Below are 21,944 nucleotides of genomic sequence, written 5' to 3'. Positions count from 1 at the left end.
ATGGGCTCATTAAAAAAAAAAGACTGGACATGGCCAAAGAAAGAATCTCTGAGCCAGATGTACCAAAAACAAAAAAAAAAATCCTCGAAAACCAAAGAGAACAAAAACTGGAGGAAAAAAAATAACAACCCCCCCCCAAAAAAAAAACAAAACAAAAACAAAAAACCAACAGCACAACAAAATTATGTAAAGAACAAAACACTTTACACTATTTTGGTCAGTCAGGAGATCTGCTAAGGATTATCTGACAGTTTAACAGAGGTCCCAAGGGACTGGTCTCTAGGTTTGAGAGAACACTGAAAGAAAATCAGTTTTACATCCAGCTCTGCCACTCTGTGTCCTTGGGCCCCCAGCTCATCATCTTCAAAATGAGACCTATTTTAAATGATCTCTAAGTCCTTTCCAACTCTGTTCTGACATCATTCTGACAGCTCTTTTTGACCTTGCACAAACCCCTAAAGTCTGATAACACGTTTGTCCCACATGAAATATGACAAAGACACTGGTCTGCTCTTCACCAAACTAAAGTATATGTTAAGATATGATAATGAATGCAATATGGCATCCATGTATACTACAGTTGACCCTTCAACAACACAGGCTTGAACAGTGTAGGTCCACTTATATGCAGATTTATTTGTGATATAGTACTATAAATGTATCTTTTATGACTTTAACATTTTCTTTTCTCTAGCTTACTTCATTATAAGAATACAGTATATAATAGAATAATATAATAAGACATCCAGTCAACGGTATACTATTAGTAGTTAAGTCTTTGGGGAGTCAAGTTATACATGGATTTTCGACTATGTGGGGAGCCGGCACTTCTAATCCTCAGGTTGTTCAAGGGTCAAGTGTACTTACAGAGTTCTTGTATTAGAAGCATCCCCAGCATTGTCGTCTAAAGGCTGTCTCAATCTCAAGAGTCTAAGCTCTCTTCTCACTAACAGGACTCAGCTGGAAAGCTCAGCGGATGTTGCTTCCCGAGACCCATTTATGGCCCTCCCAAGCTGTAGCCAGCATACAGACCATGCCCAGAGCATGTTCCCAGGACTTAAGTGGGGCCAGAAGGCCATGAAGACTTCTCTGCCTGCCCAAAACACTGAGTCCTTTCATGCAAGTGTATAAGCAACAAGGTCAGGGATAACTGCTGTATGAGTTGGAAAGATGGACAAATATACTCCTTTAAGGCCTCCTCAATTAAGTTATAAATGCTGGTTACTTCCTAGGGTTGACCCTCCAGGCAACTATTTAATTCAGACGGAGCTGAGCTTAATAGGTGTAAGTTCTGGGCCTTGACAATAGAGAGGGAGCAAAGCAACAGACTGGGAGGAAGAACAGGAAGAGAGCTGGTTTTTCTTCTATGTAAGAGTGAATGGGGGGGGGGGGGGTAGCAGGGGGAAGGACTTGAGAGTATGGGTTTAGGAAAATAATGAAAGGAAATCCCAACGTCATAGTGGTATAACAGGCCAGATCTGAGTAAAAAAAATGCTCCTCTTTCTCAAAGCCTCTTCCCCTTTTCCTCTTCTAAACCCACAGGTTCCAAAGGTACCCCAAAGCTACCCTGGTAAAGGTGAAGGAGAAGCGGGACACAGGGTACCTACTGCTTGCAGCTGAACACTGAATTTTTGAATTTTCTATCAGAAATCATGGCTGATCTAAGCTAATCATGACAGAGCTATTCCCCTTTGCCAGTGACTGACATGAGATCCAGTTCTCACTGACAAGATGTAAGGAGACAGCTGTTGGGAGTTTTTAGGAAAATTTCCCTTCCTACAAAGGGAAGTTTTGCTACTGATTTCTTGCTTCTTATTTTGTATCCTGACACATGAAAACACAGCACTTGGAGAGGTGGTAGCTTTGTGCTGGCCACAAGGGAAGGTATCACCAACACAGATGGAAGGGCACAAGATTCAAAGGAGCCAGGCCGTTGACCAGACAAACAACAGATGCCCTTATGGTACCTTAGTGAGAGTTTTCCCTTACTTGCAAATGAAACGCACTTGGATACATAGGTATTTATACTCACAGGTTCATTCTACCCTTGTTGCTTATTGTCAGGAACAACTTAACACTTTGCTTAGAGTATTGAATTTAAAGAAAGGAAAATAATTATAAGGAATCTATGTATAGAAATAAAAGCCATCAGCAAGAGGAAGAAATAAATAATTTACAAACGTGCATATAAGAAACTGTTAACCATAACACCCTTTGGGAAGAAGGAGCTGGGGGCATGGGAAGGGGGGGGAATTAAGGAACCATTATTTTTCATTTGATATTTTTCTGTAAGGCTTGGATTTTCTTGCTCTTCTATTTTTTTTTTTTTAATCTAGGCAGTGGGACAATGGGGCACTTCTCTTTCCCCCATATAATTTTCTGTATTAGAAATAGTTAAAAAGAAAAGTGTTATTTCTGACATGTCTAGAGAACTGTTCGTTTCTCATACCCCAGGAAGGAAATCAGAGAGCCTAACATTTAGCAATCCAGCTCATTTTCTTGACATCCCCTCCAGTAATGATCGTGCCTGACTAAAGGGCCCACAGATGGATTCTCTCTCAAGCCAGGAGCACATCTAGGTTAAGTGTCAACAAGAATGACAGCTCAGAGTAGCACACACAGCATTGAGCCCATAGATCACAGACATTAGTATGATTTGTAGTCACACTTTTGCAAAAGACACCACAAGTGTTCCAGTATTTAGTTTAAGATTTATAAAAGAATTATGCATTCCTGAGTATTGTAACTGGTTAATACCATAACTAAACAATACTACACACGAGGAAGGCAATTAATGTATACAAAAAAATAATTTCTCACTTGGCAAATTTTAAAAATACAATACACTCTCAAATCAAAGTATACATAGCTGTTGATTTCAACCTAGTTATTTCAGCTTAAGCCTCTTACCCAATTGCTTCATTTCACAGATGGAAAAATGGAGGTTGATGCTGGCTAATTCAAGGTCACAGAGGCAGCTCGTGGTAGAGGCAAGATCAGAGGTGTTAAGACTGAAAACAGGAAGAGTGCTGGTACAGGGGCTCTAAGGCTAGGCACAGTTTCCCCAGGATTCTGTCCAGAACAACAGAAAACAGCCAGGGATTACCTTAGTTCTGTGGTTCTCTGCATTCAGCCCCTCATACAGAGATTTGTTGAAAGTTATTTCACCAAGGATCTGCAGTTCATTTACATCTCTCTGTAACTATAAGATAGAGGGTAGATAAAACATATTTTAGACATGGACTTACTATTTTTGAACAGCATCTTTTCCTTTATATGTGTTCCTTCTCCTGTATTCCTTTGTCTAGTTAGTGGTCTTGGCAACCACAGTTACCCAAGCAAGTATCCTGCAATCGTTCCCCAACTGCTTTTCCTTTGCACTTTACCTCATGTCACAACACCATTCACCAGCCCCGAATCAGTTCCTGACAATTCTTTTTGTTCTTTCTCTCATCTGTCTGTTTTCTCCAACCCTCATTGCTACTCCTTCAGTTCAGATCTCATCATTCTCATCTGGATCACTGTGAGGTGTTACACTCGATCCTCCTATTTCCCACTTTAGAGTGAGTGATCAGGGAAGGCCTCCCTAAGGTAATGCCTGAGCTTACCTCATGCACATAAAGATACAGGGAAAAAGCACTGTCATGCAGAAGGGACAGCAAGTACAAAGATCATGTGGCCAGAACAATATTGGAGAAAGGACAATATCTGGAGTATAAGAAGTGGGGAGTGGCAAGGGGAGTGCCCCTGGGTGGCTCAGTTAAGCATCTGACTTCAGCTCAAGTCATGATTTCACAGTTTTGTTGAGTTTGAGCCCTGCTTTGGGCTCTCTCCTGTAAGCACAGAGCCCACTTCAGATCGTCTGTCCCCCTCTCTCTTCACCCTTCCCATGCTCGCTCTCTCTCTCAAAAATAAATATTAAAAAAAGGGGGCTGGGTGGCTCAGTTGGTTGGGCATCCAACCATTTCAGCTTGGGTCATGTTCTCGGAATTTGTGAATTCAGGCCCCGCATCAGGCTCTATGCTGACTGACAGTGTGGAGCCAGCTTTGGATTCTCTCCCTCGCTCTTTGCCCCTCCTCCTCCCTCCCTCCCTCTCTCTCTCTCTCTCTCTCTCTCTCAAAATAAATGAATAAACTTTTTTTTAAAAAGTGGGAAAGAGGAGAGTACTAGGAGATAAAGTTGAAGTAGCAAAGACTAGATCACGCAGTACCTTGCAGGCCACTGAAAAAGTATGTGTTTTAGTCTAGAAGTATTCATTTTTTTTTTTTTAATTTTTTTTTTTCAACGTTTTTTTATTTATTTTTGGGACAGAGAGAGACAGAGCATGAACGGGGGAGGGGCAGAGAGAGAAGGAGACACAGAATCGGAAAGAGGCTCCAGGCTCCGAGCTGTCAGCCCAGAGCCTGACGCGGGGCTCGAACTCACGGACCGCGAGATCGTGACCTGGCTGAAGTCGGACGCTTAACCGACTGCGCCACCCAGGCGCCCCTAGAAGTATTCATTTTTTAATTAATTTGTTAAAAAATATTTTGGAGAGAGCACACGCACAAGTTGGGGAGAGGGGCAGAGGGAAGGAAAGAATCTTAAGCAGGCTCTATGCTCTGCGCAGAGCCCAACAAGGGGCTCAATCCCACGACCCTGGGATCATGACCTGAGCTGAAATCAAGAGTCAGACCTTCAACTGACTGAGCCATCCAGGCGGCCCTAGTCTAGGTGTATTCAAATGTCACTTTTTTTGTTTTTGGAGAGGCGTGGCACAATGTTTACTTTTAAAATAGCTGTTATGTGGGGCGCCTGGGTGGCGCAGTCGGTTAAGCCTCCGACTTCAGCCAGGTCACGATCTCGCGGTCCGTGAGTTCGAGCCCCGCGTCGGGCTCTGGGCTGATGGCTCAGAGCCTGGAGCCTGTTTCCGATTCTGTGTCTCCCTCTCTCTCTGCCCCTCCCCCTTTCATGCTCTGTCTCTCTCTGTCCCAAAAATAAATAAAAAACATTGAAAAAAAAAATTTAAAAAAAAAATAAAAAATAAAATAGCTGTTATGTGAAGAAAGATTTGTAGAGGCCATGGCAAGAGCGCAGACAAGAGGAAAAGGCAGGTTACTGTAATAGCCGGGGCAAAAGATGGTGGCCAGAACTACAATAGTAGCAGTGGAGATGGAAAGAAGTGAATGGATTTAGAATGCATTTTTGGAGGTGGAATGATAGAGCTTGCTGCTGTAATAGATATGGGGATGTAGGAAAGGAAGGAGAGAGTCACAAGTATTTCCTAAAATAAATAACTAGAGTAAGTTACCCTACTAAGTTACCCCAAGTAATTGAGTAAAGAACAGATTGAGGCAAAAAGTAGATCGAGACACCTGTTTTGGACATGTTACATTTGAGATGCCCTTAATTTTTCTCCGAAAGATAGGAGATGCACGTGAGGAACAAGTGAGTCAAATCTGGAGCATTTCACCATCTCAAGTACCTGCTGAAATTGACTCAAGTAGAGCTCTGCAGCCACCGTTACATTTTCCTTATTTGAAGTGATGACACAGCTCACTGAATGCCATTTCTTCCCATGCTGAAAAGGAAACTCTGGTTATAATTAGCACAATCCCTTTTTGAGTGCAAAAGATGAAAGCTTTAACACTTAGCACGCAGGGCACCTTAAGATACCAGAATAGACGTGTATACAGTTTCAGCCCTCACCTTGGCTCAAGCAAAGCCACAGATATGGCTAACGTTACCCAGGGAAGAGGCTAAGGAGCGACTTGAGGCCGCCCTGCATACGTTTTCAGGAGTAAACGTCGGGGAAAGGAGCATCGGACCTCTCACGTCACCCGCTTCAAGCACTTCTTCCCTCCCTCGGCCTCTCGGGAAGGCCGCGCTCACCTGAACAGGATCGCTCCCGCACCTTTCCACCTGAGTCTGGCTGCACAGAGTGTGGTCCTGAAACGAGAGCCATTCCACGGCGGATATGAGGACGCCAAAGTATCAGTTATCCGCCCTCTCCCAGCCCCGGCGAGACCCATCGTGATGCGCATGCGCATGGCCGGACGCTAGGACCCAGCAGTCTAGCTGGCGAGCGCTTCTGCCTTCAGGAAGTCTCGCGGTGTTTGCATTTGAACCTCTGGGCGGGTGCCGACGATGGCGGCGTCGCTCCCGCGACCTGGGAATCGGCTCTTCCGAACGTATGGGGCTGCGGGCGGCGGGGGGCCGCGGCGGCGACCCGGCAGGGCAGCGGCGCAGTGGTTCCCGCCGAAAGACCGGAAGCGTTTATTCAGCAGCAGCAGTAGCAGCGACGCCAGCAGCGGCGGCCCCTCGCGCTCTATCGCTTCCGACGATCCCGACGACCCAGACTTCCTCGGCTTTCCGGTGGGTCGACGGCGGAGGGGCCCTGGCGGTCGAGTCTCCGAGGACCGGCCGAGTTTGATCGTGACCCCAAGACGCCTGAGGCTGCGAGCTCGGCCTCCGCAGAACTGCAGCACCCCCTGCGGGCCGCTCGAACCGCCGCCCTTCTCTAACGGCAACCCGTGCCTACTGAGCCCGGACCTCAGTGCATGCAGCCGGCCCGGGGACGGCGGCGAGCTGGGCACCAGTGCCTCCCTGTTCAGCAGTCTGGCCTCTCCTGGCCCCGGCCTCCCAGCTCCAGGAGACAGTGTCCTCGGGACCGGCCCCGCCGCCTCTTTGGATGCAGCCTCTGAAGTTCCGAGTGGCTTACACCTCCCAGCAGCCTCCCTGGACCCAGCATCCCTCCACCGCCTCCAGGAGGCAGCAACAGGAGGAGGCAGTTTCACTAGGCTGGCCCACCAAGCCCATGCCAACCTCAGGTCAGCTCTCTTTAGTGTCACGGACTCTGGAAACCCTGAGGATTCTGAGAGTGGGGCAGTTGGGAGGAATATGAGGGAGTCTTGCTGTGAAATGGAACAGAGGGGGAAGAGGCTGGAGAGGCCAGGTTTTTCAAGCATGGGTAAGAAGAGGGTCACAGACCAGGACTGTTGTCAACAGATTGGGTCTCAAGGGGCTGCCCAGATAGACTCCAAGGAGGCGGATGGTTGCAAGGGCTGTATTGTACCTGGGGAAATCAACAGGCCTGAGAGAACTGGGCCTAGTCGAAAAAGGAAACTGCAGGAAACAGTAGAAACCTCCCTTCTCCATTACCACCAGTTTAAGAGAGACCAAAAGAGGGAAAAAGACTCATCCCTCACCCAGGACCTGACTCATTTACAGAATGCCTCTTGGACCAAAGCCAGGGCTTCCTTCAGTTTCCACAAGAAGAAGATGGTGACCGCCGTGTCGGAAGTATGCAGTAGCTACACCGTTGCCAGTTCTCTCTCTGAGTCCCTCATCTCTGAATATCCAAACCCTCCTGTTACGAACAGAACAAATAGTGCTGTGTCTCCTTGGAACTGTTCTTCCATGTATTTGCTAACCCCGTTTAAGACACTAGGTGTCACAGACAAAAAGGTATCAGATGCTGAAAAGGTTTACGGGGAATGCAATCAGGAGGGCCCTATCCCCTTTAGCAATTGCCTTTCCACAGAAAAATTGGAATGCTGTCAGAAGATTGGAGAAGGGGTGTTTGGTGAAGTGTTTCAAACAGTTGTTAATCACACACCTGTTGCCCTAAAAATCATTGCTATTGAAGGACCAGATTTGGTCAACGGAGCCCATCAGAAAACTTTTGAGGAAATTCTGCCGGAGATCATCATCTCCAAAGAGTTGAGCCTTTTGTCTGATGAGGTACACAACCGTACAGAAGGCTTTGTTGGTTTGAATTCGGTGCACTGTGTTCAAGGATCTTACCCTCCCTTGCTCCTCAGAGCCTGGGACCATTATAACTCAACTAAAGGGTCTGCAAATGACCGGCCTGACTTTTTTGAGGAAGACCAGCTCTTCATTGTGCTGGAATTTGAGTTTGGAGGGATTGACTTAGAGCAAATGAGAACGAAGTTGTCCTCCATGGCTACTGCAAAGAGCATTCTACACCAGATCACAGCATCTCTCGCAGTGGCCGAGGCATCACTGCACTTTGAGCACCGAGACTTACACTGGGGGAATGTGCTCTTAAAGAAAACCAGCCTCAAAGAGCTCCAGTATACCCTCAACGGGAACACGAGCACTATCCCCACCCGTGGACTACAAGTCAATATCATTGACTACACCCTGTCACGGTTGGAACGGGATGGGATCGTGGTGTTCTGTGACATTTCCATGGATGAGGACCTATTTACAGGTGAAGGTGACTACCAGTTTGAGATCTACAGGCTAATGAGGAAGGAGAACAACAACTGCTGGGGTGAATATCACCCTTATAATAATGTGCTCTGGCTCCATTACCTCACAGATAAGATTCTGAAACAGATGACCTTCAAGATTAAATGTAACACCCCCGCCATGAAGCAAATGAAGAGAAAGATCCAGCATTTCTATAGGACAATGCTGAATTTCAGGTCTGCCACTGACCTGCTCTGCCAACACAGTCTATTTAAGTAAGCCAGACATGCCTTACAGGCCCAAACTGAGAGGGTACTGGTCTTAAAGCCCTTGATGCTGTTTTCAGCCTTCATCCCCAGAGCAGGGTGGATTTCCCATTCTAAATGTTTCTAATCAACTTTTGAAACAAGAATTTTGTTTCCTAGTAGAAACTAAAATGTTTCTGAAGTTAACAAATGTTCTTTAAAAATAAACTATACATGGGAACAAGTGATTACAATTTAGAAGTCCTCTTTCTGTCAGCAGAGTCCATTCTATAAATGCCTTTCCATATATTCATTTCTGAGCCTTGACATTTCATGTACCTTGAGCTAAATAAATAAATAAGTAACTAAGGAAAGCCAAAGACCTCAACTTTCATACTGATGAGAGCCTGTGGCTGTAGGTACCATAAGGGAACCATACTACAGATGAAGAGTCAACTGAGAGTAAAGAGGCTGTAGCAAAGCAGAAATAGACTGGAGGGAGGAAAGGAAGATGGTAAATTTATAGGGAGAAGTGCAAGAAATATCTCATGTTTATCAAGCTCATTTGCCAGTCACAAAGAGAAGCAGAATTTATCAGTTTCAGAGGGAAAGTAAGTATCTCCATGGGTATTAAAAAGGTTTGAATTTTTGCTTATTTTTCATCAAGGGGAGGAAAACAGAAGTGTTGCTTTAAGAGCTGAATGGTTGATATTTCTTGTGAACATGACTTTGGCAATGTGTTCCCAGGCTAACTAAACATGTTTTTACTCCTTTTCTAGAACTCTGGTTTCATACCTTTGAGAATCCATAGTCACTTTGAAAAGACGTGTGATCATGATAAAGAAATGCCTCTAAGTACCTGAATTTTTGTCAGGCTTTTCACTCTTATAATCTGGAGATCTTGTAATTTGATTGGAACACAAATTTGCAGCTGGAATTCAGCTCCAAAGAGATTTTCCCCATGTATCTGCAAAATAAAATCAGAGCGTGGGAAATCAAACTGGTGTTTTGCCACCTGTAACTTTGCAATTATAGGCACTAAGCACTTACACTGAAGAAGAATTCTTTGTAGACGGAAAGCCCCTGGCTTGTGTTCATGTATATCACTGACGGTCTGCAATTGAGACGATATTTGTTAGGCCTCAAGGCTCCCTTCTTTCAAAGGAGCCTGAATGCTACCAACTGTATACACTAAGAAAGAGGGTACCAGATCCTTAAGATGAATCAAAGCTGAATATCAAAATGTAGAGTGTCGGTAGGGCAGCTGGGATCAGGTAGGATATTTGAATTCTGTATATTAGGGCTGGTTCTGTGTGTGTCTAATTATCATTCCTCAGAGTGGCCTTACTTTTCTCTTTCCTTATTTCTCAATGCCACAGCTCCTCTCTTCCCTCCTTAGCATTACGTCAATAACTTTTGTAGCAAGACCAGCAGGCACTGCTCCCCCTTTGGTTACTACCATGGTGTTTCTAGGACCCAACTGTTAGTGCCCCAGAGATCAGTGGGAGCCTGGGCTTTAAGCAGCCTCCTATCAGTGAAAGACAAGGCCCACATCCACCCCGACCACCAGTTCCCACAAGAGAGAATTCCTGCAGGTGTTGGCCCCTCGGAAGTACTTACTTGGGAAGAACTGCAATGAAGGCATGCTTGAACTGAAGGCTCTGGGTCTTTGTGACCAAAGACTGTTTTCCATTGAAACTAGGAAATAAGAGTGTCAGTTGACAGCACACCTGCTTTGTACACAGCTACTTACATACCTTGGCTTCTCCGGGTCAGTGAGGGTCAGGTAAGAAAAGACTCTTGAAGATAAGTAATTAGAGTGCAGAAGACCATACTTGGAGAAACACTGATTTTAAAAGAGTTTCTCAACCTTGACAGTATTGACATTTTGGGCCAGACAGTTTTTTGTGAGAAGCCATCCTCCTGTATGATGTTTAGCAGCATCCCTGGCCTCTCTCCACTAGACAGCAGTAGCACCCTCCACCCCCTACTCCAGGTTGTGGCAACCAGAAATGTTTTCAGGCACTGCCCCTGAGGGGCAGAATCATCCCCATTTGCGAACCCTTCCCTAACACTATACCCTACACCCCCAAACATAGAAGTTTTGCAGATGACAGAACTTCTCCAAAGTTAAGTGAACCAGAATTAGAACTTGCGTCCAAGGCTCATTTACCAGACTGTACCATAGTTTTGCTTTGTGTGTCACTAAAAGAAGGTTTTCAATATTTCTGATAGCAAGAAGGGAAAGCCAGGTCACTGCAGCAGCATAGGTTCTTTTTGTGGGTTCACTGAGGCTCTTCCTGAGCAGTGAGGGAGCCATAACTCTTAACACACATGCACGGGATGGAGACTTCTTCCAGGGCCACAGCCTGGACCTGCTCTGACACAGACAGTACTTACTTGGTGGCTGTCACAGTGATACTGGCTGTCCTGTTTGGAAAGGCATTCTCTTCTAGCTGCCAAATTACTGAAAAGATTGCCTATTAAAAAAAAAAAAAAAAAAAAAGTCACGTGGTTCCTCTCTATACCACCCTCAATTCTGATTGCTTCCTACTAACTAAACAGACCTGGGAAGCAATTCATATTCCTCACATTTTTGTAGCACAGGATGCTTCCACATCTATTATTCCATGTAAGCCTCACAATGTCAATATGGAATAAGCTGGGCAGACAGCATTATTCCTTCTGTACAGGTGAGGAAACCACTTCAGAGCTTGCCCACGGCACAAAGATCATCAGTGGCAGATCAGGGACTCCCTTCACAATAATAACGCTGGGTCTGTCGCTCCCCCCATACTACTCCCAACTTCACTCTGCTGTAATGGGGGTGAACCAGCAGTTTGCGGCTATATCTCCCACCCCACCACTCCCTACTTTGAGAGCAAACTTGGCAGCTCTAAGCTCTGCTGAAGGGATTGATTACAGTACAGTGTGGAGACCACAACTAAGAGATTCAGATGAGACCGGGAACGTGAGAGACACCAAGTCCAAGTTAGAAGAGTCAGCTGACCAAAACAGACTCACAGACGACCTCCTGAGTATAGGGTGACCAATCTTGCAGTTCATGACCAGCACAGAAGCAGTTGGCTTAGGGTCATCACACCAAATGTCTGGAGAAGGAGGCTGTTAACACAGAAAAGACCCTGTTCTTAAAGAGCAAAAAAGGAAGCAGTTGCCTCATACCAATTCACATATTCACTGATTTTCTACATGCCAGAGCTCAGGCTTTATCTGCCAGGAGCTCAGGACACAAATCAGATTTGGTCTCTGTCTTCCTCACAAGCTGGGCAAAAGGGATCAGTAGTAGGTAGTTGAGGAATTTAAATACAAGGCCCAGGGAGTGGTTCTGTAAAGCTGTGAAGGGAGTCCCTGATCTGCCACTGAAAAACAGTATCAAAGAGGTGAAATCCAACGAGGAGGAAGGAATCTGTGAAGTCTTCATTGGTAGCGAGGCATTTGAACTGGGCCTTGGACCAATGCAAACTTAATATCCTGAGATGGGCTGGAAGGCTAGCATGAGCCAAGCACTGCCACGGAGCCTTTCTCAACCATGGATCTTCATCTAGACCACTGAATACAGAAGGTGATTTCATGGACAATTTTCTTAATTCTCCCAAGGATAGTGCAACACCACTTCCACTCAAGAAGCTTATGAGATAATTTCATTATTTTCAGGTAATCGATGCTATCCTAGCTCAAATAGCCTAAGACCCCCGGGACAAACCTGTAGTTTGACAAAGGCAGGTTTAATGATTGCTTACAATGAGGAAAACTGCACCAGGGTATGTCTGTCTCACCAAACAAAAGCAAAGACAGTTAAAGGATTCCAGGAAAGGGTACAGTTCAGGTGAAATATAAGTAAAGCAGAGGTTTGACAGGCTCTACTAAGTGAAGTAGGGCCAGACCCAGGGACCCCTTCCTTGGAAACTATTAGGGTGGATTTGTAAAGTTGTGTCCAGAATGCTTTGTCTGAAGCGCTGTACCTCAGATGAAAGCTTCTCTTCAAAGTGACATATCCAATCAAGAGTGAGATGGTTTCATAATTACAGATATAACTTCAAGCAGCAAAGTCTCTGATTGCCTATGATTTTAGAGAACACTTTTCAGCGTTACTTCACAGCTGCAGGATGTCCTTGGGAGAATTATTGTTTCCTAGTATCTTGCAGCTGGCTTTGAGTCTGTGATCCCAGGTTGATGAATGGCAGGGCAGACTTTTACTTTCCCAGCTAACTTAGAAAATATTTTCCTCTCAGAACCCTGGTTAAGAAAGGCTGCAGGCAAGGAGTGACTGCAGAACGGCATCACTGGTGGCTCTTTAGGCAGAGAATAGCACGACTGAACCCATAGCACAGCATGCGGTTGGACTGGAGGGGATCCATCTAGTTTATTGGATGGGCCTGGATGAGACTGGAGGCAGGGAGACCAGTTCAGAGGTTGCCATAAAAAAGCAGGTGTACAGGAAGGGACAGCCATGAGTGTATGTTTCCAAAACTGCCATCGTAGTTACCTTCTGTATCCTCTTAAACTGTAAGTTTCTGGGGTAATTCAAAGCCATGCTCGTCATGTAGGAATCTTCCCCAGAGTTAGTTAGGTTAATGTTCAGAGTCAGCTCCTTTGTGAGACCCACCACCAGTTCCTGCCTGCACAGCAGTAGGCAAATAGATACATGTTACCAATTTATTTGATCTGTAAAAACCTCAATGCAATACAATAGCACAATCTTAACTAACTTCTTAAATTGCCTAAAGGATACATTTAGCCTAGATTTTCTTCCCCCTCAACATAAGCAAACACCTGGACTGCTATACCCCCTCAGTTGCTATGTGAGACGGTGATAATGCTTCCCATTATTTGGTGCTTACTATATGGCAGGGACTGTGCTCGATGCTTCACATCATCAATTAATCCTCGTAATAACTGTATAAAATAGTATGGTTACTGCCCATTTCATAGAAAAGGAAACAGAAGCCAAGAGAGTCTAATTTGCCTGAGGTCTAACAGTCTCAAAAGGGGGTTGGGAAAATTATAATACTCTTTCTACTGCTAATTCACTGCAACCCTAAGCAAGGTACTTCATTACACAAATTCATCCATTTCATATATACTATGGAGTACTTTCTCTGTGCCAGATACTCTGCTCAATACTGGGGCGTCTAGGTGGCTCAGTTGGTTAAATGTATGGTTTAAAACAGTCTGTTCAGACTTGAGAAGACTTGGGATTTGTGAGAGCTTCCTTCAGCCCACTGAGGTGCTGTGGGGCCCCAGAGTATAGAACCACTATCCATAACCAAGATCTGCAGGAGAACACATTAGCAATATAAGGAAAATTTCCTAGCCACCTGGGAAATCTGTTCAAAAACAGAATATGAAGCTCTGGGAAGTATTGTGACATGTGTTTTGTTGTTGTGGTAGTATTCTTTTTGTTTTATCAGAACTGAGAAGAGGATAGATTGATTAGCAGGAGAGAGGGTGTGGAGACAACTAGAGCCTGCTGTGGAAATTCATTGAAGAGATGGCAAATGCCTGGGACACCTGGGCGCCCCAGATGGTTAAGCATCCAACTTCGGTTCAGGTCATGATCTCCTGGTTCATGGGTTGGAGCCCCACGTCGGGCTCTGTGCTGACAGCTCAGAGCCTGGAACTTGCTTCGGATTCTGTGTCTCCCTCACTCTCTGCCCCTCTCCCACTCACACTCTGCCTCTCTCCTTCAAAGATAAACATTTTACAAAATTAAAAAACAAAAAAAAAGATGGCAAATGCCTGATGTAATACAGTAGTAGCGGGGATAGAGAGAAGGGATAGAAACCAGATATGGTAAGGCCACGCTTGTAACCAGAGCAGCAGAGAGAGGAGTCAAGGATGAGCCCTGAATTTTCACACTGGATGACCAAGTGGTCCTATTCGTGAGGGAGAGAACACTGGAGGAAGACCAGAGGGTGGCAGCTGACAGATGAGTTCAGGCAGGGATATAAAGAGAGGTGCCTATGGCATAACAAGGTAGAGATGTTGAAACATCAGTTGGCTATACTGTTCTAGAGCCCACGAGAGAGATCTGAGAGCCACTGTTCTATTTCACAGGGGTTCTTAACCTGAGGGCCAGAGGCAGTTTCAGAGGGCCCCAAATGCAAACACTTATGTTTTATGCCCATGTCATCTTCTAGCTTTTTCCTTCGATTCTTTAGGAGATCCATGTCCATAAAAAGGTTGAAACCCCTGAAACATTTGGATGCTAACTAAGGATTAGACTCAATCATACTTTTTGAAAAAAGAAAAGACTGCTTACTATTTACACTAGGGGGTGATGTAGGGCCAGCTGTGTGTGCTATATATATCCCAAGGAGTTGGCTGGGAGGGAAGTTCTTGGCTGTAATTAATTCCTGTTGGAAACAGCTGCATCTGTTTATTGGGCTGGATTCCAAAACACTCAGAAGTCTTGAACTGGATCCTTAGCAATTGGGATGGGCCGCGCTAAGCCATCCACAGTTCCTACAAATGTCTATGAAAAGGCTTACCAGGACTCAGGCAACAGCGTTCTTCCACCCAGATGCCAACTCCGGCCAATGGGCCATCAGTGCCATGTTATGTGTGCAGCACTACTAGCCAGGAAGGGCATTTTAAGACCGTCACGTGTCCAAAGTCAAACTCCTTATCTCTTTCTCTCCATCCTGCCTTCCAAAATCAGTCTTCTAAAGGCTTCCCCAGTTCAGTTCTTGGCATCGCCATTATTGTGGAGTTCAGTGTGATCCAAGGGAACTTTCGCAGTAATGGAAATAGTCTATATCTGTGCTATTCAATATCACTGGCCATATGTGGGTGTTGAGCCCTTGAAATGTGCCTAGTTCAACTGAGGAACTAAAATTTTAATTTTACTTAATTTTAATTAATTTAACTAGTTAAATGTGACTAGTGGCTACTGTATTGGACAGCACAAATCTAGATGTTCAGGATGAAACCATGGAAGCTGCCGTAGACCCTTCTTTTTCTCTTACTCCCCTGATCCGATCTGTCATCAAGTCCTGTGGGCTCTAACTTCAAAATATAGGCACTTTCCTGCTACCACTTTGGCCCAAGTCACCATCGCTTCTCACCTGAGTTATTATAATAGATCCTTACTATCTCCCTGCTTACACCTTTGTTCCTGCAGTCTACCACACAGCAGCAAGAATGAGCCTGTTAAAATGCAAGATCCTGTCATTCGTCTGGCTTCCCAGTTCACAATAAAAGCCCTTATGCAGGGCCTCAGAAGTCCCATATAACCTTTCTCCCTGCCCCCACATTACCTCTCCCTCATTCTACTGCAACCACACTGGTGTCCTGGCCATTCCTCCCACCTCCAGGTATGCTCCCATCTCAGGGAATTTGCAGCTGCTCTCCCTGCAGACACCCACAGAGTTCATTCCCCAATCTCCTCCTGTGTGTACCAAAATGTCACCACAGTGAGCCCTTTCCTGACCACTCCAAAACTTCAATCCACCCCCACCCGGCACTTTCTCCTGCCTTCCCTGCCTTTTCTTCATAGTACATCTCATCAACATAAAATGTACCTACTATCTTCTCCCCCTAAAACACCAGGAGGGCAAGGCTGTTTTGTCTATGTTGTTTGCTGACGTATCTCCAGCATGTAGAGTGCCTGGCACAGAGGAGATGCTCCATAAATATTTAATGAATTAGTTAAGTAATTGGGTTAAGAGGTGAGCCAAGGAAGAGGCTACCTCTACCTGGGGTAGTCCTAGGAGCAAGAAACACTAGGGTATGAAAATAGCAGTGTCCAGGGTGTCAGAGATCTGGGTTCAAGTCCACCAAATGAGCTCTGTGATCCCACACAGTCCCTCAGCTACTGAGTCTGTTCCATAATCTATAAGACAGAAATACAAATCTCTTGCCTCCCTCATGGTGTGGCTGAGGACCCAATGAGGTAATAGATTCAAAGCCCTTTGTGGGTCATGAGGAAAAGTCAAATTTTGATGAGGGGTTTGCCGGGTACACCTTCAGGAGAAAGTTAGTTGCAGTTGACAACTCACTGAGAGGTGGTGATGGCCATCTGTAAGTCAGCAACACAAAACAGCTTATTCATGCAGTTCTTCTCATAGGGCAGCTATAACCAAACAGAGAGAGGCAGGGGTCAGACCAGGGACACCACCATCCCTGGGAGCTTTGCCTCTTAATCTTCTCCGTAGGACATACCTCTCCTTCCTTAGACTCTGAGAAGTGCAGGTAGAAGGACGTGAAGGCCAACAGACTGGGGTTGTACCCACTTGGCCAAGAGAGCTGTGACTGTGACATTCCTTGACCTGTCAGGGGTACGGAGTGTGCTTGGTCTTACAACAAAGGTACACCGGGATTTAGGCCTCTGGCCAAGGTGAAAAATGGGGGGACCTTCATGGAATGGGGGGGTGCCTGTCACATTTATATCATGGGAATTAAGCAGCAGGCTTGCTCACAACTCACTAATCTGAACATTTTAGGGAGGAAAACCTAAGAGAAAAAAAGCTTCCTTAGTCCTTTTAAGTAGAGGCAGGAACAGCAGGAGCAGGAATGGGGGGACACCTAACCCAAATATTGTGAGGTCCAGTCCTGTGAGGTTCTTGTCCCCATGACTAGTCTTCTCTGTAGGATAAATATTCCCCTTGTAATTTTGCCTATACTAAAACAAAATCATTTGGAAAGTTACCTAATTTGCCTGGGTCCAAAAGGCCCAGGCAAGGCGAACAGCCCTAGTTAAGTTAAAAAATCAAATTTTCTAAAGGAGCTGGATCTATTTTTTTATTATGAAGGAAACAGCCAGCTCCTTAACTGGAGAATCTCTGTGTTTATCTCCCCAGCAGCCAGTGACCACCTCAGTAGCTTTCTGCAAGGAATGTTACCATGGCCTGGAGCTGGAATGGGAGCCCGAAGCTAGAAAGGGAACTTACTTCCCAGAGGAGGGAGATGTGGTTTGAAGAAGTCAGATCTTGGAGTTCTATCTGGCTAGCTTAACAGTCTGAGGCAGGTTTTTTTTAGTTTTGCTTTTAATATAGCCAAGTAGCCTGCTTTTTCACCCAGCCCCAGTGAGAGAGAGCAGGATTAAAGCATCTAAGCTCCCAGCTAGAACTCATTCTTTGGAAACATCTATGTGCCTAAGCTAACACCAAATAATTTCTCCTCACCCATTTCATTAGTGGAATAAATTTTTTTTTAAAAATCTCTTTGTTAGGGGCGCCTGGATGGCTCAGTCAGTTAAGCGTCTGACTTCAGCTCAGGTCATGATCTCACAGTTCGTGGGTTCGAGCCCTGCATTGGGCTCTGCGCTGACAGCTCAGAGCCTAGAGCCTGCTTCAGATTCTGTGTTCTCCCTCTCTCTCTGCCCCTCCCCCACTCACTCTCTGTCTCTCTTTCTCAAAAGTAAATAAACGTTAAAAAAAAAAAAGTTTAAAGATACTTATTAATTACAAAGGGAAATAGTACCAGAAAGGGACAGATCAACATGTTGTACCTCCTATGCTGTGCACTTAGGACACAACTTCACTTCTGTGATACTCCTGTCAAAAATGCATAACCTGAATGTAATCATGAGGAAACATATTCTACAAAATAATTGGCCTGTACCATTGAAAAATGGTGAGACAGACCGAGAAACTATTGCAGAGGAGGAGACTAAAAAAAGATGAGTAATAAAAAAATGTAATGAATGATCTTGGGCCAGAAAAAAAAAAAATTGTTTTCTTTTGCCATATAGGACACTAATAGGACAACTGGTGATATCTGAATAAGTTTATACATTACATAAGAGCATTTTATCATTGTTAGTTTCCTGATTTTGATCTTCATACTGTGGTTTTATAAGAGAATGTCCTTGTTTTTTAGGAAATATATACTGAAGTATTGGGGTTTAAGAGGCATCCTATCTGTAACTTTGTAACTTACTCTCAAATGGTTACAAAATATAAACGTGTGATATATATACATACACATACATATATGGAATGTGTGATATGTATATATACACATATATGTATATGTGATATGTATACATTGTATATATGCACACATATATGGATGTGTGACACGTATATATTCACATATATATGTATATGTATGTGTGTATATATGTATATGTGTGTGTGTGTGTGTGTGTGTGTGTGTATATATATATATATATATATATATAATAAGAGAATGATAAAGCAGATACGATAAAATATCAAAATGGTAACTTTGGGGGAATCTAGATAAAGAATGCATGGGAATTTTTTGGACTATTCTTTCATTTTTTAGCAAGCCAAATATTTCAAAATAAAAAGGTTTTGAAAAACAGAATGTATATAATTAATTATAATCTACTTATTCATGAAATTTTGTTACATTAGTTCTCCTAATCTTTTCTGAATCATCTATTCTGTCAATACCAAAATTTTAAAAATTATTTACAAAATAAATATACTATTATAAATTTAAGATAAAATTTCTTGCCTGAAAGAATTAAGATGACAATCTTTGCTCATAGGGAGGCTGATTCTCCTTCCTGGGCAGAAGAGCAATGGGAAGAGTCACCCTAGTTATATTATTCTCTTATTTCTATTCACTGTTTGTGACTGATTCATTGGATACTGGCCAAAACTTAAGCCAATATTTATTTAATTTATATAGAGCATTGTTGTAAAAATATTAGACAGTCATGAGTGTCCTATGATTACCTGGAAATATATGTATGCTACCTGAAGATTTTCTATGTCAGTATGAACTGCTTTTGGCGGCTTTTCCTTTTCATTCCAACTGACTGTAATTATTATTTTAAATGTGTATGTTGTCACTTTGATCTTGCTGATTTTTCTATATGCCATAAGACCCTCTAAATGAAGACTGACAGAATACCAATGGGGGCCAGGGTATGGAGAACCAAATCACCCTATATATCAAAGAATCAAGAAATTTGAGGGGTGCCTGGGTGGCTCAGTCAGTTAAGCATCCAACTCTTGGTTTCAGCTCAGGTCATGATCTCACGGTTTGTGAGATCGAGCCCCAGGGTGGGGACTGCGCTGCTAGCCCAGACCCTGCTTGGGATTCTCTCTCTCCCTTTCTCTCTGCCCCTCCACCACTTGTACTTTCTCTCTCTCTCTCAAAATAAATAAATAAATATATAAAAAAAAGAAATTTGTTTCTTTTTCCCTCTGACTTCTCTGAGTTATGAGAGAAGCTTCTTGTGACAGACACTCACCAAGTTTCTGGGTAGATCAGACATTCAGCCTGAAGGCCGAGGTCAGGGCCTGGGTAGGCAGATGCACTAAAGAGCATCCTATCTACAGGAAGGAGCAGGTTGGCCCAGTCCAGACTCCACACAGGACCCCCACCACACTATCACCAGAGACCCTTGCCTAGTCGGACAACAAATTCCTATGCATCATTAAATATGTAGCAAGCATGTTTTCTGTGAACATAAAGGAACTGACCTTGCATGTGGTTTGGAGACTTGTGTTACCCACCAGTAAGGCCCTGGGCAAATGAACACCATCTCAGGAACTCAGTTTCCCCCGTTTAAACAGCAATGGGCCCAAATACTGTCTGAGGGTACTCCTAACTTTAACATTCTTTAAAGTTAGAGGAACAGGTACTTTTTGGGGGATGGCTCCCAGGAGTCTCGCCTCGCTGCATCACCTGGAAGATGGTGAAGGGCTCAGTGTAGAGGTCCAAAACAGGGTGGGGATGGTCCCTCTGGCTCTCTGAGGTCTGGAGTTGGTAGCTGACCTTGACGCTGATGCTGGAGAAGCAGTCCTCCTCACAGAGCTACCACAGAGTCACCAAGTAATACAGGATTGGAGTGGCATGTGGGGGAAAAATGACAAGGAGAATACTTTTAAGTCTGATGTAGTCATAATAAGAAATAAACAATGAAAGTGTTGAGTCAGAAGTCATAAGCCTCTTCCACATAAGCCAAGCTGAAGGGAAACTTCCTTCAACCAAGCTGCCTAGAGCTTTGGAAAAATCTCACTTGATCTGCTACAACCTCAGGCCTGAAAACTCATGATGGTTCCCATCCCAAACACAAAGGGATTTGGCCATCAAGAGTTACAAACCAACTTGAATATTTTTTGGAGGGCAAATGGAAGCCACAGAAGGAAAGAATTGTGGTCACATCTATGTTCATAAAGGTCTTTCTCAAAGCAACCTGGAGGACTTATTAGAAAGGTAAAACCTGGGGCGCCTGGGTGGCCCAGTCGGTTAAGCGTCCGACTTCGGCTCAGGTCATGATCTCACAGTCCGTGAGTTCAAGCCCCGCGTCGGGCTCTGGGCTGACAGCTCAGAGCCTGGAGCCTGCTTCAGATTCTGTGTCTCCCTCTCTCTCTGACCCTCCCCCGTTCATGCTCTGTCTCTCTCTGTCTCAAAAAATAAATAAACATTAAAAAAAAAAAAAAAAAAAGAAAGGTAAAACCTAAAGATGAGGAGATTACCTAGGGTGCCATTGGCCTTAAGTGAGCCTTTCAGTGATGGTAGGAGCTTTGAACACCTGAGAGTAGGTGAGCATGATCCCTGGGTAGAAAATGTAGTTTTTATTTAAGGAAGGCATAGACTTGCTACAAACACTTTCTTAATCCAATTAACACCCTGAACAGATATGGGAACAGATACGTAGTGAGAAGCATAACTTATAAGTTTATTGGAATAAATGATCCTTATAGGTCCTTCTAAGGCTGAGTCCTGACAAACGCATGTCTTTTATGTCTCCAGGCACCTCTGTCAGGAGTAAACCTTTGTAAATGATACCTTTTGTCTTTATTTTATTTTCTCTCATTCAATGTTTCTGATGTTTACTCATATAAGGGCACTCAGCCCCACTGCTAGGTGAGATGACATGAGGCTGGGGTGGGGGGATCCACCGTTATTCCCGATTTGTTGCCAAGAAGAATGTCAGCCATTAGAGCATTTCCCTTTGTGTCCAGTTTCTAGGAAGCTCAGAGACATAGTGTTCAATTTCAGTAGATTTCTTTACTTTGGAGTTCTAGTATAATTAACTCCATCTCCCATGCCATTATATGGTTCTTGATCTGCTAGGATTATTATAATTGTCTAGTTTGTTTTGGGTATATATCCTTCATGGCAAGCATCTCAAATCTTTTTTCTCAAGAAAACCCAGACCCATCATGACTCTCTTCTAAACTCCTCCACTTACCTTTCCCTCTGTGGGAATGAGCAGGAGGGGCTCACAAAGACGGGACACACTGCCATCCCATTCCCTAAGGTGGCTCTGACAAATATTCTTGTCTGAACACTGCAGTCTTTTCCTCTGCTTCATCACATCCACGTCCAATGTGAAGTTCAGAACCGTGTCTTTGAGGCCTGGGAATGAAGACCAGACCTTCCTGATAAGACTGGGATGGGTAAGCCCTAGACAGAGGGCCCCTAGCCTGCCTGCAGTTTTTATGAGCCCTTCCTGAGTGGTGTCCCCACCTAGTCCCTTGTGTTGGAATCCCAAGTTTCTTCATTTCAAAAGTACTTTTCTCATGGTCTTCTGGCACCTGGTTCTAGTC

The 21,944-nt window shown here is 44.3% G+C and overlaps 2 protein-coding genes across 9 annotated transcripts in view; one reads left to right on the top strand and one right to left on the bottom strand.

Moving 5' to 3' along the window:
• ITGAE (integrin subunit alpha E) overlaps positions 1-21,944 on the bottom strand; it is a 75,316-nt gene that overhangs the window by 14,991 nt on the left and 38,381 nt on the right. For 6 of the 8 annotated variants that reach the window (XR_013552066.2, XR_013552065.2, XM_078437603.2 and 3 more), the window contains 12 exons: positions 21,587-21,753; positions 20,074-20,202; positions 16,464-16,537; positions 12,950-13,082; positions 11,467-11,565; positions 10,843-10,922; positions 10,063-10,140; positions 9,493-9,556; positions 9,302-9,409; positions 5,873-5,929; positions 5,466-5,561; positions 3,107-3,202 (listed from right to left, as the gene is read on the bottom strand). Coding sequence is in view for 6 of the 8 variants with exons in the window: in XM_078437603.2 (XP_078293729.1) it covers positions 3,107-3,202; positions 5,466-5,561; positions 5,873-5,929; positions 9,302-9,409; positions 9,493-9,556; positions 10,063-10,140; positions 10,843-10,922; positions 11,467-11,565; positions 12,950-13,082; positions 16,464-16,537; positions 20,074-20,202; positions 21,587-21,753 (1,181 nt within the window). In the remaining 2 variants the exon portion in view is untranslated. The remainder of the gene's footprint in view (positions 1-3,106; positions 3,203-5,465; positions 5,562-5,872; positions 5,930-9,301; positions 9,410-9,492; positions 9,557-10,062; positions 10,141-10,842; positions 10,923-11,466; positions 11,566-12,949; positions 13,083-16,463; positions 16,538-20,073; positions 20,203-21,586; positions 21,754-21,944) is intronic. The other 2 variants (XM_078437602.2, XM_078437604.2) reach the window with 2 other exon arrangements.
• HASPIN (histone H3 associated protein kinase) lies at positions 6,056-8,816 on the top strand. The gene has a single exon (XM_060647002.3). It carries the CDS (start codon positions 6,128-6,130, stop codon positions 8,474-8,476), a length of 2,349 nt encoding a protein of 782 aa, XP_060502985.2. The 5' UTR covers positions 6,056-6,127; the 3' UTR covers positions 8,477-8,816.

The sequence above is a fragment of the Panthera onca genome, chromosome E1 (genome assembly GCF_046562875.1).
Source record: "Panthera onca isolate mPanOnc1 chromosome E1, mPanOnc1 haplotype 2, whole genome shotgun sequence".
NCBI classification, from domain to species: Eukaryota; Metazoa; Chordata; class Mammalia; order Carnivora; family Felidae; genus Panthera; species Panthera onca.
This window is presented reverse-complemented; position numbering and strand designations above follow the sequence as displayed.